The 17,213-nt window shown below is 35.5% G+C and overlaps 1 protein-coding gene across 1 annotated transcript in view; it reads right to left on the bottom strand.

Moving 5' to 3' along the window:
• The window catches only part of LAMA2 (laminin subunit alpha 2), a 361,557-nt gene that overhangs the window by 69,967 nt on the left and 274,377 nt on the right, over positions 1 to 17,213 (bottom strand). The window contains exons 37-40 of the mRNA XM_061990653.1: positions 12,932 to 13,142; positions 11,310 to 11,426; positions 10,112 to 10,275; positions 5,672 to 5,810 (exon numbers count right to left, since the gene is read on the bottom strand). Coding sequence (XP_061846637.1) covers positions 5,672 to 5,810; positions 10,112 to 10,275; positions 11,310 to 11,426; positions 12,932 to 13,142 — 631 coding nt within the window. The remainder of the gene's footprint in view (positions 1 to 5,671; positions 5,811 to 10,111; positions 10,276 to 11,309; positions 11,427 to 12,931; positions 13,143 to 17,213) is intronic.

The raw sequence follows: 17,213 nt of genomic DNA, 5'->3' as shown, positions 1-17,213 counted from the left end.
ATATTTCAACTTAAACACGGGATTCTCCCTCCAGCTATGTACACAACACTGTGCCATACAGTATTTCTCCCTAATGACAGCTACAGTACCCTCAGAAGCCAGACTGGATCTGATGATCCAAATTCTAATACTGAAAGCAGAGACCTTTATGGTTAAACTAAAAAATTGTAATTGCTAGGTCAGTAAAGAAAATATGATATAAAAGAAACAGAGCTTAAAAAGAAGGGCAAACTGAAAGAGTTTTATTAGTAAATAACCATCCTTCATCATATCATCCTACTTAATCTTTGAAAAAACATCCATCTGTATCTTCAGCACAGAGAGTGATCATTAGATGGAATGATTTATCTAAATTAGATTAGTATTTTCAGCAGGTAGGAAATGCTCTAGGTTCTGAACCGCTTGCTGTTCAGTTTGTAAGACTGAACTCAGGTCACACATCATACTGAATACATTTATTGGAGAATACTCCTGACAGACAGATAACATTCTATATTAGTCATGGGTCATAGCCTTGTAACTAGTATATAATTAAGAGGTAGCTACTTTTCATTTTCCAGGGCAGATATGTATACTCAAAAATTAACTGTGTGTCAATTAAATGACACAGTTATTATTGCTATTCATTATTTATATAATGAGCAAGCCCAGAGGTGATATTTTGCATAATGTTAAACCTTCGGGGTTTTTTGATGACACAAAAAACCCCACAGATTTTACTCACTGATTTCTTTTTCTTTTAAAAATCTTAGGGAATGCTTTGGATACTTTCCAAATTCTGAATCAAATTTTTAGTTACATGTTGCCATATCACAGGGATATAGCTATTAAAGATTCCTTGTATTCATATGGGATGTAAATGTATGTTTCGCTTCCATCATAGGCTAATATTTTAAGAAATAAAGCCCATATGACTAACCCATTTCCAAATTCACTTGAAATACTAAGCTGTGTACACAAATTCCTTTCAACATCAACAGAAAGTGTACATTTGAGAGATATAAACAAAACTGCTTTTTAATGGATTTTCTTTATCATGTAATACAAGTAACAGTGGTAATAGAAAAAAACATATCAACCCAGAAAACACACACACACACACACACACACACACAAAGACTGTACAATTAAGCAAAAGACTGCTCTTGAAGGAAAAAAAAAAAAAATTTGGCCAGATTTCGGGACAGATGCACCTGTCAAATCAGATAATGCTTTTATATTTCTTTTCCCATTGGAAGAAGAATTTAGGGTATGTACATTATGATCATAACTTTCAAAAGTAAAGTCTGTTATAATTATTAAATAACTAGGCATTGTTGAATGTCTTTTAAAGCAGTTTATATTCAGTAAAATGAAGTTGGAAGGTCAGTCTTACTATTCAAAACCAAGAAGTTAATCAAATCAGGGACAATAATTGGGCATGTGCTGACAACGACTGAGAAACAGATTTCATCATAAAAACACTAGAAAAGCCCCTTCTGAGACAAATACACTTGTACTTTAAAGCTTTATATTATATTTATTTAAAAATAATTCTGAAAAGGAAGATTAATCAAGACATCTGATGTAAAATATATTGATTTTGATAGGTTTTCTTGTGGCTCATGACACATTGAGTTATGATGAAGTAAACAATGAATAAATATACATTTTCTGGCTTTGTGTGAGATGAATTTGGGTGCTTTTGGAAAGCCTGGGTCATAATGAATCCCTTTATTATTCCATAAAACTGATAAGCCAAGTGTTTTTGATATTGTTTTGTAAATTGGATCACCTGCTGTAAGAATGAAAAAAGGAGTGTAAAAAACCAGATTGTGATCCAAGATAAATTGGGAAATCTCAGGGTTTCAGGAATCTAATCTAATCTAATCTGTTCTAATTCTGCCTCTTCCAGAGTGCCCATAACCTGAAGATTGTACCTTCTTCTCCATGTGCCTTCCTTCATGCCTTTATACTCTCCCTATATGAACTCTGTGCAGCCTGACTGCTTGTAGCCTCTTGAGACAGAAGCGGGATCTCATAATGTATCCAAACAATGCCAACTCAATTGTGATTTAGAGACATAAATGCTGTTACAATATTATGCAAAATGCTGCCACTGAAACTATACATCATCTTTAATAGTCTGGTTTTTACTATCCATGGATTAGAAGAAATTTTAACAAAGTCAAAAGAAAAATATCTATCACATTACAGAAAAACTCTATGAATCAATAATTAGACAATTGATAAATGACAATTTTTACTAAGGAAATAATTTAGGAAGAATAACCGCTCCATCTTCCTTTTTCTGGTATTTCAATAAACTCTGTATTTGTCAAATAGCTCATCTACTGTGGGAGGGGCACAAAGATTTCAGTTCACCCCGTAGCTTCATAGGTTATAGCACTCTTCTGAGATGGAGGAGATCCCTCCAGATCTCCTACGGATGACTGAGTGGATCATTGACTTAGCACGTTTCCTTACTCATGTGCTGTGTGCTGTAAGTTTGAGTAAGATAAGCCATAGTTTCAGCATTGTGAAGACTTCCCTGAGAGCACGTGCTGGGCATGATCTGAGTATATACCACATTGAGAATTGTTGGAGATGTTGCAGAAAGGATTTTTTTTCCTGAGGTTTCCTGAATGGAAAGCACCATGCTGTACAAATTTGATGATGACACATTGATGATTTTGGTCACATGCCGAGGAACAGCTCCAAGCACAGATGTAAATGCACTAGGACAGTTTTGAGGATCACATACTTGAACTTACACATGTATAAAGTACTTTATAGACCTAAGTGCTAATTTACATCAGTTAAAAATAGCTCTGCCTTATTCTTAAGTTAAACGCTTTTCTTATTACATAGACTTACATTCTGAGACGCTTTCATCTATGCAAGAATTAGAGCTACTCTTATTTTTACTGGTCTTGAAGATAGCTGAGTATTCTGAAGTACCAAAATATTGAAAATGGTTTGCATCTCAGGACATTCTCAATAGGAACGATGGCTAGGTAGCTTTATGCCATTACCAGGTAAGGAAACCTAGACACTCAATATAACTGATGAAGCAAAGCAAGTGAAAAGCAAAGATAGAATTAGGACCTTAAACATCAAACATGTTTCCATGTGGTTCTAGTTACTAGCCTATAAACCCTCTCTAAAAAGTCTAATAACCAACACACTTTTTCCAAGATGTATTGTAAAACTATGATTCTGATCTGTGAGCCACAAACTGGATCTGTTAACATGACTCCTCTCCTCAGTCAGTTACTGTCTTGGTTAAGTAATGGCGTGTTGAAGTTTCTCGAATGCCAGAGACTTCTCATCTGTTATAAATTTCTTTTGCTTTTAAAGCAGAAAGCAAATTCATCATAAAGGCTCAGGAGGAATTCTCCTGTCATATTTTTAATACATATTTTTCCAGTTATTTATCAGGCTTCCCATAATCATGATGGATTTCAAGCATCTTTTTGTTCTTGCTTTTAGCAACATTAGCTCAATTTGAAAACAAAATAATTTTTCCATTACAAGGAGGCACGTGAGCTTCAGCATTCTTCTCTGTTACTTGCTGGCATCTGGAGGCAAGAATCTTTTACAAAATATAAGCACTCACTGCTCTCAAGAAGAAAAAAACATAGCTTCACTTTTCAAAAGAAGGAGAAAGTTTTTTTTCTTCTACACGGGGCCCCAAAGAGCACCTTCTTAGAAAGGAGTGGACTTTGTTTCTAGGGGGTCCTCAATCTGAGGAGGCTCAAATCCACAAATGCTCCGGACAGCCTTCAGAGAGGGTGCACTACAACTCTCATGCTGAATCTTAAATAAACACAAGGTCTGTGGGGCCTGTAGAAAGAGGGAACTTGATTTATCTAATTAGCAGTTAAGTGCTTCACTTCAGATGAGCAAATATTCAACATTCTTTGCATAAACCCCAAAAACTAGAATAGGGAAATTATGAACTTCACAATTTTAATATTTTTTTTAAATCTGGCCCAAATCCTCATATGATCATTTACCAAATAATGGTTAAAATCTACCTTGCTCTTCAGCAATTTGATGGTAAACCACTCCATACTTCTACTCTATATCAAATCAATTACATTTAAAAGTCAGCCACTCCCTCCATGTTCTTCTGTTACACATACATAGCTCATAAGACAAAACAAGGTCCCCCTAATGAATACATGCAATGAAGGTGCTTAAAACCTCATCTTACTAAGGTAAGATATCTGAGTCTCTTTTCTTCCTGTTCACTGCCTCTATTTACATCATATTGCTGATCTTCACCTCCATTCCTTTCAAATTACCTGTCCACTTTCTCTCCACAGTGTAACCAGCCAGTTTACCATCTGATATATACTCTTTTGTAGCCATACTGTAATTGCTTGCTTTGTTTCTTGACTGTCGTGTCTTTTTTTCCTATTCAGTCCTTGAAACAGCTGCCTGCCTCACTCACTTTGAATCATCACAGTAGCAAAAGAGAACTATCTGTATTAAATTCTAATAATAAGAAGAAAAATAAAATCCACAGTTCCCTTTTTACTTCTGCCTTGTAATTAGGAGTTCTGGTGAAACAAATAACTATTTACAGAGAACTAACAGATACTAATGCATGAGGTGAAATTTTTTAATTGAGAAAGAAATATAGTAATTAGCATTATTTGAAATAGATGTTGACAATGTAAACAGACTAAAAATATCTTGTGCAGTAGCTAGAGTACTTTATCTCTCTTCTAAATACAGACTTTTAGAGCCTATGATTGCTTTTGCCATTCATGTAATCCATTTGACTGAAGTAGCTTTCTGAAAGCTACCTTTATTCATGTAAAAGTGCTATAACTACAAGTTGCTTCTGTTCATTTACATTTCTGCATCAAATATAGAGCCTGGCAATTTCATATTACACTATCATTTCCTTGTGTTTCTGTGTGCCTGTGAAGTGCATGTCAGTTGCTCTCTGATGGACTTCCACAAATTAGCCATTAACTGGCTATGCTCAGAACCTTTTCTGCTCACAGTACACACATTAAGAAGCTGAGGTCCTCGTTATGACTCAGGGTGGAGAGCTGACTTTACCTTACAATCCTATTTTTAAAAGTTCTCTCCATTTCCTCTAAAAATTTACATGCAGTACCTCATTTTGAGAACAAGACTTCTCTGTGAAAACTGGCAGAGTTCACAAAAGAAGCTGCATGGTTTCTATGAACAAAACTTTCCACTCTCTTCTGACAATTCTCCAAATCTAGAATACTACCAGGTGCATGCTGTTCATCTTATGTGCAGAGAAGTAACTGAGCATTTTCATGGGACTAGAGAGTACAGAAGTATGGAGCTCTTTAGATGTGTGCAAAACATTTTTAAAATATAAATTAGTTTTAAGGAGTATCAAATGATCTACATTCCTGACTCAAAGATGTTGTCTTGAGTGAAAGGCAGAAGATTAAGGAAATATAGTAAATGAAAAGAGAAAGATAAATAAGGCACGAGAGCCAGGAACAAATGAGGATGTAGTCCAAAGGTACACGTAGCTGTAATAGGCGCATTAGCTTTCTGATCTCACTGTAAGAATCTATGGTGGCAGGGGTCTCTAAACAAAGTTAAAAGGCAGGAAAACATGAATCTGAGAAAAAGTGTGGCATAGTTCCACAGAAAATCTAAGCCTTCTTCTCAATTTACTTGTTTTTCTTACCGCTTGCATAGCTTCATTTGCAAGAGCCTTGGCTTCCTTGGCAACTTTTTCAGCTTCATCTGTGTAATCCTTGATGTTAGTATAAGCATTGAAAGCAAGTGTGGCATTGAAAGAGAGGTTCTTAGCTTCAGCAAGGATTCTGTTGGGACAGGAAAAGTAAACACACCATTAAACCTGCTATCAGAGCTCAACAGAACATAGCATCCTACTTTTTCAAACCCAACAGCTTGTATTTCTATGGCTATTTCTATGGCATTTCTTCAGAGAGTAATGCTACACTTGACATTTCAGTATTTCTGGCATCATGTGTTTAATAGAATTCACATTTTATCTATGCAGAAAGACATAAAAAAACAATGTTTGATAAAAGAGGATGTTCTGCGAGATAAAAATAGACCAAACATTGAGAAAAGACAGTGCAGTGCTTAACATTATAATCCAGATAACATATATTTATAATGTAGGTTTATAGGGTATGTGCTGAGTCAGCTAACTCAATGAATTTTGCACTGTATTAACATAGGGGAGCATCACAGGCATGTTTTAAAGTAGACTTCCTGAACAACTAGTTTCTTGGTCTGGCTACCAAGTACTAGATTTAAAGGAGATCACATTGTCTAAACCAAATCCTAAATGTTAATTTTGCTGACCAAATGAAAAACATAAGTCGTAATGCTTCATGTTGAATGGGATACTGCATTTACATGAAAGACTCCATTCAAAGACCTATAATTAAATTAAAAGGAAATTATAAACAAATAGTATTTCGTGGTGCAGGGACTGGGGTTCAGCTGATGTCCTGCCAGGGGTATTTCACAACAGCAGGCTGGAGACTTCACTTTTCTTGCACTATTTCTGATACATTCAAATATCTTCTATGAAGTAATTCACCTACAGAATTAACTTGAAGACATCTCTCTCAGTATACACATACATGATGCCTGTGATGCTTTTGCTGATTAAAGGGTAAATGGGCTAAAATTTCTCACTTGAATTGGACAAAACTTGGATTTTTGCCTCGCTGGGAAATGCTTTAGTCATCAATGTGTATGGCAATATAAGGGAGGCCGGGATTACTCCTGCTGGACCTGTTCCAGCTTGTATAACATACTTAGTCATTTAGACAGAGTGTGTGTTGAAGAAAGAGGAATTAATTCTCTAACCTGGTAATTAATCTATTCTCTGGGGAGCTTGGGCAGCTGGTCTTCAATCCTTGCTTCAATGACAATTTAATGATTTCTACAAAGTGCAACAGGAAAGACAAAGGGAGTGGAAGGTTTACGTCCTGGACTCCACATGTAGTTAATAGAGGAAAAGAGATTCCCTTTAAGGCTACTCCAGAAGCAGCATGACTGAGCTGCCTTTGCATCTCTCCTTCCTCAACTACAGATGGAGCTCAGTAGGCTATAGTAAATTTTTGTGATGATCTATTATAGAAATGTGCAGCCCAGAATAGCTATCTAGCTAGTAGCTCAAGTACTGCTTAGAAATACAGCTCAAGTTGCTTCCAGTTAGGGAAGAACTGAACTGAATTTGCAGAATACCAATGATGTTTACTTATGAGCAGGTGACTAGCCATAATGGAGAAGCCTACACAAAAAAATATAACAAGACATCTCCTTGTATACAGGATTTTTTTTTTTTTCCCTAGGTTAAATTAATGCACTGTTCCATGTTCTAACTCTCAAGAGAATATCTTCACCATCAATCAATATACTATTTGAAGCCTTAGGGGGTGACTAGGGAGAAAGGAGTCTCCTCCAATTTCTCCTGTAAGAAAAAATAGTATTTTCCAGCAAATTTAGAATTAACTGAAAGACATTCAAGTGTCAGTTGTGAAGACAGATACGTTTTTGAATTCTTAAGACAGATAGAGACTGCATTGTCCTGTGAAGTATGACTGTTTAATGTCAATGCATGAAGTAAACAAATTTATCCTGACTCAGGATTACATATCACCTTGGTATTTCTTTCTCCTTTGAAATTATACATCTATCTGACTATAATAGAAAATTTAGTTTTGACTAATTTGCTTTTAGATATACTTTTTAATGTCCTTAATGCTGCATTTTTTCTTTATATCTTGAGAAACTAATGTTGATGTCTGGATCAGACAGAAGTATACATAGTACTGTTATACCACAGTGAATATAGCTTAAAACACCACTCTATGATATTCAGGGCCGTGCTGATAACCTGCACTACGATTGAAGTACATGCACAAACCCTTAAAAAAGTCTATTTAGCAGAGTTAAAAACTTCCATCTCAAAATATACCTTGCCCATATTTCATTAAGGAGGCCAAATATTCTTTTCTGTCTATATTTGCTCTATTTAGTTCCTTCATGCCAACTGTCCAGGTATTTGGATATTTATATTCAAATTCAGTACTGTGGTTGGATGTCACTCTAGTCACCAACTTTAGGCATGGAGGTGCACCACAAAACTGATGTGTCCTAACCAGACAGTCCACATACTATTTACAAAAGCCACATTTTTCTAGAAATGTTGCCTTTAAAATCCTTTTTACTCAGGAAATCACAGCTATCACTATTTTGTCTACTCCTCAAAACATAAATGTGACTGAATATCTAGAGTAGTGTGAATGCACTGTATATGAAGCCAGTAATTTTACAAATATCAAACACTTTAGTATTAGAAATAATTCTATGCTTTTTTTCCTCAAAATTACAGATGCTGGCAAGAAAAAAAAATCTTAAGTGTCTGCTTGGGATATTAAAAATTTCAGACAGATCTAAAAAAAAAGACTTCAGTACAGGGTCACCAAGATGATGAAAGGAGTGGAGAAAATCCCTTATGATGAAAGGCTGAGGGAGCTGGGGTTCTTCAGCTTGGAGGAGACTGAGGGGTGACCTCATTAATGTTTACAAATACATAAAGGATGAGTGTCAGGAGGATGGAGCCAGGCTGTTCTCAATGATGTCCAATGACAGCACACGGGGCAATGGGTATAAGCTGGAACACAAGAGGTTCCAAAGAAATACAAGGAAGAATTTCTTCATTGTGAGGGTGATGGAGCACTGGAACAGGCTGTCCAGATGGGTTGTGGAGTCTGCTTCTCTAGAGACATTCAAAACCTACCTAGATGAGTTCCTGTGTGGCCTATTCTAGGTGGTCCTGCTCTGGCAGGAGGGTTGGACTAGATGATTGAGGTCCCATCCAACCCTTAAGATTTTGTGACTCTAAGATTCTGTAAAAGATGTAAACATCAAAAAAGGAGCATATTGTTGATGTTAAAAGATTTTTAGATTTTTTTTTTATGCAGTGGTTTTGAGAAAACAAAACTCTGGAGCTGTGCTGTGGGGACAGATCTGAGGCAGAATATCCATGATCTATTTCTGCATATTGTTGTTGTTGTAAATTACACTTCTATTTATGACATGTCTTCTTAAATGCAAAGCCCACAATAAAATAGAAGACAATTCTTCTGTCCCTTCCCCATACCCAAACAAAAACAAAGCAAAAACAACCCAAAACAAAGCAAAACAAACCCCTTACCTTCTGTTTTTTCCAGGAAACTATTCATGCTGAGTTATAAAACATCATTCTTCTAAAGGGGCTGTAGTTATATAAACCAAGGGCATTGCAATTCTCACATATTTAGGAACGTTATAGTGGTAAGCAGAAATTGAAGTTTTAAGTTTTACGTAGGTTTAAGCATTTTGGTCCATGACACCTACTCTACTAATTTTGGGATATTGTTTTGAAACCACTAGAAGGATTACTGTCTGTCACTATTGGGGATTTCTGACAATAAACAAATTAGTACTACCACAAAAGTCACCCATCAAAATGGTCATCTTAAAAAATAAAAATCCTGCTCCTTTTTATTAAACGTTTGTTAAAACACATAGTGGGCTCTGTAAGATAAATTTCAATTTTATTTTTTTTTCTACATCAGCATAGCAGTAAGCACATGGCAAGTTAAATTATGTTAAGAGTGCATCTGAGAGGACTGCCTGCAGCTTATAAACATCGTAAGATGTGGGAAGAGGTTTACAAGACGTCACACATTCACAGAATCTTAACAGTTGGAAAGGACCTCGAAAGATCATCTAAGTCCAACCCTCCTAGAGCAGGACCACCTAGAGTAGGTCACACAGGAACTTGTCCAGGTGGGTTTTGAACATCTCCAGAGAAGGAGACTCCACAACTCATCTGGGCAGCCTGTTCCAGTGCTCCATCACCCTCACAGTGAAGAATTTTTTCCTTATGTTTCTTTGGAACCTCTTATGCTCTAGCTTGTACCTGTTGCTCCTTGTCCTAACAGGATACCTGTATACTCATACAGAATACTGGTTATGTGTATACTCCCAGTGACCGATACTAACATCTAAGAAGAATGCTCTTCAACTTCTGTCAAGTAATTTTATAAGCCTGCTTCACGATTTTATCATTAGCAATGAACGGATGCCTTACCCATCTAATATAGCAGATGATTCATTCAGCTGGGCTGCATGGTTCTCAGCTTGCAACACCTTTTCTGGAAGCATTCTGTCACGAATTTCTTGTGATAAGTCATCTATTTTATCCTTCAGTTGATCAGACATTGGCTGTATCTTATCTGCAACACCTTCTACATACTGAAAATGAAAAAAGAAAGGCCTTTAAGTGGCTGGATGGAAGTACTCTGTAGTCCTTTATGTATATATTATTTTCCCTGTGAACATGTCATAATTTACCCATGCATTAAGACTTCAGGTAAGTAATCTGGAAAGAATAAAGGAATGGCTGGATTGGAGAGCAGAGAAGAGACAAAAGCTACATGCCTCTGTTGAGATTAAGTTTTTATTTTACAGTTAAAAAAATTGTACAGTTTAAAAGTTTATAAACTCTAATTTCGGTTTCTTTCCTGAATGTAGATGAATGTAGTTATACTAAATTGTTGTCATGCTTCACAATAATAAGTATCTGATGAAAGAAGTTTCATGTTTGAGAATCCTTTGAGTGACTCCAATGTATTTTCACTTATTAAAGCATCTTAATAAGAACCATATTTTTGAAGACCTGTCATTTCTCTTCCAATAAGCCTTCTCAAAGTATTCCTTATTTTTCCAAAACACATTTTTCCATTCATTATAACATTCATTTCCAGTGCAAGATGGAAATATTTCCAGAACCAACAATATCTCAAGTTTTGTTTTGGGTTTTTTTTTTTTTTGGTAGATAAGGCAGTGACCTCAAACTCTGTTGATAAAACTTTTACGGCAGAATTTTCAACAACATTATGTAAAATGAGAGTGCAATCCTCTCCTCTCCCTGATCTCTATAGTCTTAAAATTGTTGCCACAGGCAACAAATTATTTCAAAGTGTCCTTCTGATATTCCACACAGTTTTTGTGCAGATAAATATATATCCAGATCACAGTGGGATTGGAAATGATTCTGCTGCGTCTGCAGTTCTAAAGATAAAGTTAGTACCACAATCATCCATGAAAAATTAAATCTCAAAATAATTTTCTATACCAGATTAGCTTTTTTCCCCATTTTTCAATGGAAAAAAGATTTCTTATTGATCAATAAAAAGGCAAATCAGGTTTTACTTTAATTATCTGTTTTGCTTCCATAATGATTCTTCATTGTGATAATTCTCAGGTAAGAAATATAAAATACTCACCTCTACACCTAAGTTGATTTCATTTGCAAGTTTGTTGGCTTCGTTAAGGATATCATTCCCTTCCTGCAGACTCTTTTCAACATCTTGTCTCCCATCTTCTACAGCCTGTTTCTTTTTCTAGAGGATGTGTTCACACAAAGGAAAATATGAGGATTTTTTTTTTATAAGAATGGGGATGTCAGTTCAAATACCAGTACCCCAATATAAGACTGCATTTTGTTGCTATGCCACAATGCCTCTTCTGGAATTCTTTCAGCTTTCAGAGCAAAGTGACAATAATAAAACACATACAACATAAGGCATCTTTTCTTTGTCTTCCTGTCCCCAGCTTTATAATGTCCTCCCAAACAGCAGGGGTTTTGTTGCTCTATAACAGAGGTAACCGACTGTAGTGCTAACTTCTCTGGCTATGAAGGCAAAATTTGTCAGAATATTCTGCTGCTTTCCTATGTATGTACACTGGTTTTTCACTAACTACTGAATGTAAAAGAAAAGTTGATGGCTTGGAGTAACCTTAGGATTCTTGAACAACACTGTGTACTGTATAGTAAGGGTGGACTTCTGAATAAGGAACTGGCAATTTCCTGTGCAAGATCCATTAAGTGTCATAGATTGTTAGGAGTTTGACTGATAGGTTGGATAGGAGTCCATGGTATTCTAGCTTTGAGTGGCATGATAGCTTCTTGGTCCAAACAGAGTCAAAATACAGCAAAAAAACTCCTTGAAACAAGTGAGTGGGCAGAATTGCTGGAAAAGATGCCTTCAGGCACCCTGATACTGTGATGCAGAGACTATTTTAAAACATGAGATAGCAGGTAATTTCTCCAACCTTTATGCATCCATCTTTGGTAAGAAAATGCAAAGAAAAGAGATCATCTATCCTGTTTACAGCACTGTGTTTCCTTTAATTCAACCCAGCTCTCAAATCTCTGCTGAGAACTGAGGTCTCAGAACTCTAACCTCATCATTGTACATAAGGTGAAAGCTCACCGAGACACAGAGTTGAAACATTTATCTTCATTAGGTTGACTCTGCTCTTTATATCTTGGTTAAATGCTTGTTAATGTACAGGATAATATGCTCTTTATGTCTCCGCAATTTCAATTTAATCACAAGCAGACCTCTCTGCTATAAGGGAGATCATTTATAATAGCTACCAACTACAGAGGATAGAGTTTGATTTATTACTCTCTAATATCCACATAAACCCTTCAGTCTTCTTCCTAGGGACTGGAGAGGGAGATGGAAATGTAAGTTTTCTAGGAGCAAATATATGACAACAAAGATTTTAACTGAATTCCTATTTAAATCGTTGAATTTTACATGCCTGTTTGTACTGGGATTAATTTAATTTCTGTCAGAATAATAAATACAATGCATTCTCCACTCATGTTTAAAAGTAGATGATATTATTTTTATAAAGCCGTGAAATAATTCTATTTTTAAAAGCCAATGCATTTTCTCATTCTGAGGAACATATTTCTTTTTAATTACATCAGATATGATTACATTTTAATAATATTGTTGTTTTGCTTATATTTTTGTTTCAAGATTTAACCATGTAAAGTTTCAGACTTTGATCAGACTCTGTGTAAACAAGGACACAACTTGTCAGTACTCACCTCTACCATGGTCATATTTTGCTGGTTGACTGCAGATAAGCGATCAGCCTCCCTAATTTTACTCTTAGCTTCTCTTAGTAGATCTCGGGCATCATCAACTTTTGTGTGATAGTCTGCTAGTTTGTCCCGGACCTCATTTTTGAGATCCTCATTTTTCTTGCTGGGGTCACCAAATAATTTCTTCACCTTGTCCAAAAGATCTTCTGCATTCCTGCAATACATTGCCACTCATAAATGCACTGTCATGCAACTTCATGTTCCCTACACTAAATAATCTGAATGTTTCTATCAATATGCAAACAAAATAGACTTGTAAATTAAATCTCAAACGAACTTTGAAGAGAACATATGCATAATGAAGTGAAACAATTGTTCTTAAGCTCTTTCTTTAAGAAGTTTTTAAAATGCTCTAAAGTTCTACTTACAAAGTCGCAAATATTCAGAAATTCTCTACTAAAGACCGTTTTGAAGTCTGATTTGTCTTTGTTTTTTTGGTTTTTTTGTGAGTTGTCATTCTTGAGATCTGTCTATTAAGCTAAGTTTTCTGTAACTTTTCAACTTGTCAAAAAAGATTCACATTAATGTAACACATAACACAAAGTGGTTTCCTACCTTGAAGTGAGGGGTATATGTAGATTTCAAGCTGTCTTGGAGCAGACAAAATGCTTTAGACACTCAAAAGTCATAAATACTTTCCTGTGAAATAAACAATCCCCAAGATCCTTGGATTTATGGCTTCCAGCAGCCAAAGAATTTTGTTAATCTATAATAAATTCTGGAATATCTTTAAAGGACTTTGGCAACGCGGAAACAGAAAGTTCACAAGTGTCTGATTTTGGCAAAGGATGCAATATTGCTTGATCATCAGAGAGTTGCTGTACTCAGTTTTAAAGGACTGGAGACTCTATGCTCTGTCATTTCTCTGCCTCACGATACCAGGCTTTTGAATCAGTTTTGTGTAAGGCAACACCAACGTGTTAATGCAATGATACAACAAGTATAGGGAAAAAAAGAAGATGACAGACAAAAAAAAAAGAGCCTCTTCTAAAATGATGCTTTAGAGATACAGAAAAAATCCTAAGTAAACGGGGATCTGTAGGATGGACAATACCTACAGAAGAAAAGTATCACACTTCCAGTTAGAACATATAAAGGTTTTTTTCCTGTCTCATTATGGCAAAGCATCTTAAGAAGCTGTGTGGAAAACAAGAACAGTATTTTCCGAAAAACAGTTTGGTATACCTACAGTCAGTTACATTAGAAACCTTCTAAAAATAAACATATAAATAAACACAGACACAAAAAGAAAATCTGAAAGGTAGAAAAAATATGCTGCCACTGGGCATAATTTAGATGAAGGATCTCAACTGGAGCCTGTTACCTTAGCTTTAAGATTTCTGAGATTTTTTTTTTTTTTTTTGTGCCCCCCTCCACAATCTGACCTGCTTTTGGTTTTCATGAAAAAAAAAATCCACATTTTGGATTTGCAGTTTCTGAGGACAAAATATTTAATAAAATAAATCTCATATTAGCATGCTGTCACAGAATAAGTGTGGAAAGGCATCATGAATTTTCTTAATACCTCCTTCACTGTTCTTTGTAAATTTTGACACCCTTAAGACTCTGTAGTGCTGGAAGAACAGTACAAGACAGATTTTGGTTTTATGCCTTTGTATCATAGCACAGTCCAAATTACCTACCTGTCCAGTAGTCTACCTCAAAACTCATTATTGGTGCTCTAGAGACAACACTTTGCATATTGACCTGTTATGCATTTTCCCCTCTACTATTTCTAATGAAATAGAAGGCAATACACCTGCTCCATGTAATCCTGTGCTCTATGTAGCAGAATTACTGTGTCTTTGGACTGCACTATCTTGTATGTTTAAGCTGTGGTATTTTCATTAGATACTTAGAAAAAAATAACAAAACTATACAAAATGCTTGAAATGATAGAAGAAATGACCACAGGTCTGTCCTAACACCTGGATTGCTGTATGGTCTGGATCCTCAAAATCGGTACAGAGAATATAAGGAAGATTCAAAATTGAGGACAAAATGATTTAAAAAAAATAAGCTGTATATATATATATGAGTGTCTAAATATGTTCGAATTGACCAATGAGGAGAAATGAGGACTATAACATCATGAGTAGCATGGAAAAGGTGATACTTGTCTGATACCGTTCCAAATACAAAAAGGAAGCAATGTCAAAACACAGGAGATATCTCTTCAAACACTGTATGGCTGAGTTATGCAATTCATTTTTACAGGAAACTGCAACACAGAAGTTCACAGTGACTTGAAAACCATCAGACAAATCTATGGAAGAAAAAGTCACACAAAATCAAAGCTATTTATCATAACAAATAGAAAGATAGAATTCTGATGGACAGCATCCCTTGATAACAACTCAGTGGGATTGGAGAAAATGTGTATGAATGTTGTAAAGTATTGAAAGATTTATTTCATATGTATGAGAATCAAGGTGGCTTAGGACAAACTGGTATATTTTTAACACTCTTTTTAGAGATAAATGGTTGACTAATATGCCTTTTCAGTACACTGGGACAATCAAATTATAGACTTTTATTTGAAAAGTTTGAAGGAAAATAAACAAGGGGAAAAATTCCAAAAAGGTTTTGCCATCTATGAAAACAAGATGACTTTATTTGATTTGTCTTCTTCACTTAAGTTTGGAGAATTCACTGAAAACAAAGAAGATATAAAAATAATCCACTATTCTCATAATTTTTTTCTTGGACAAAATTCTGAGAGAAGAATACAATCACTGACAAAAGACATCTCACCAAAGAGTAAATAGGATTACCTGCTTTGGAGTGATCATGAGACTTGCAGAGCTATTAAAAGTAAATACTTCTAAATGCCTCTGTAAGACACATGTGAGCATTGTGATCAACACACACATGCACAGTTTGAAAAATGATACATTTCTCTTCATCCTTTTCCTTGCAGAATGTATCCTATTCACTATCTTTTTACAATATTTAAGCAGATGTCATTTTTTTAATAGGCAGTATTTACAAAGAGTTTCAGAAAATATTATCTAAGGCCCTTTCCTCACCTGCCCTGTAATGCACAGTGACTGATTTTCCTTCTGTTGTGTTCACTGCCAAAATTTCTTGGATCTCTGTGACTCCCTATAAAGAGGTAATCCTATCCTTAAGACAAACTATACAACTTTGGTGGGAATCATTGAGTATATTCATGTATTTCACAGTAAAAAACATATTCTTTTTTCAGGAACTGAAAACACTCCCACTTTGCACATTTCAGGAAGAATGGTAAGAGGCAGGGAAGTTCTTTCCCTCCAAAAAGCCCAACTACATTTCCTACTCTAGCTACTGGTCTAGAGTAGGAAACTATTTCACACAGTTTCACATTGGCTGTAGCATTTGACCTCAAAAAACACCTTGTTTGAAAGGTCTTCCCTCAGTCTGACCTAAAATTGCAGGCAGCGCTTTGAAGGGTTTATCTGAATTTTTCTCATCTCTGCTTTTTTCTGCATGTGAGTGGAGAAAGGACAGATGAAGTTCAGTGGAATCACCAGAAAAAGCCACAAAACGTTGCAGAAAAATAAGGTTATGATATATTTTCTCATGAGAAAAGAAAGCGGAACGATCAGAATTATGGGAAGAAATACTGTACTGGTAGAATTTTAAGAAAATGATCCCATTTATAAAGATTAAGATGGGCAGTGCAAACCTGATTCTATACTGCTTGGATTTCTCAGCTAACCTTGTACGCACACACCTGATAACCGACATTTTCTAGCCTGAATACCTCTGTTTCAAACACTGTTCTGAGGCATCAGAACTTCAATGAGCCACATACCTGTTCAGATGGATTACCTGCTAGTTGTTTGATTGGGTGAAGTACTAAGCATAGCCCAGTTCTAGAAATATGCCTGGTCTGACTGATACAACAGTAACAGACTGCTAGAATTTTAACTTCAAGATTGGGTTAAGTTTTCAGCATTCTGCAAAATGCTTTATAAAAAACTACCAATATAATTATATATATATATATATATATATGCATAGCTTTTATTTTTACAGATAAATAAATAATCAAAACTTGTGCTTCTGAACTGCACCATAGAGTTGGACTATTCTGAGTTATGGTATTCTATATAAGGCAAAATCCATCAATTTTCAATGTCTATGCTACCGGACAAACTTTGGAGATAGTATTTTTATTAGATCAATTAGTTTTCCAGAAAAAAAATCCAAGCTTCTAGACAAGCTTTTTAGTACAAAA

The sequence above is a fragment of the Colius striatus genome, chromosome 2, assembly GCF_028858725.1.
Source record: "Colius striatus isolate bColStr4 chromosome 2, bColStr4.1.hap1, whole genome shotgun sequence".
NCBI lineage: Eukaryota > Metazoa > Chordata > Aves > Coliiformes > Coliidae > Colius > Colius striatus.
The sequence above is the reverse complement of the archived record's forward strand: the minus strand, read 5'-3'. Positions and strand labels throughout refer to the sequence as shown.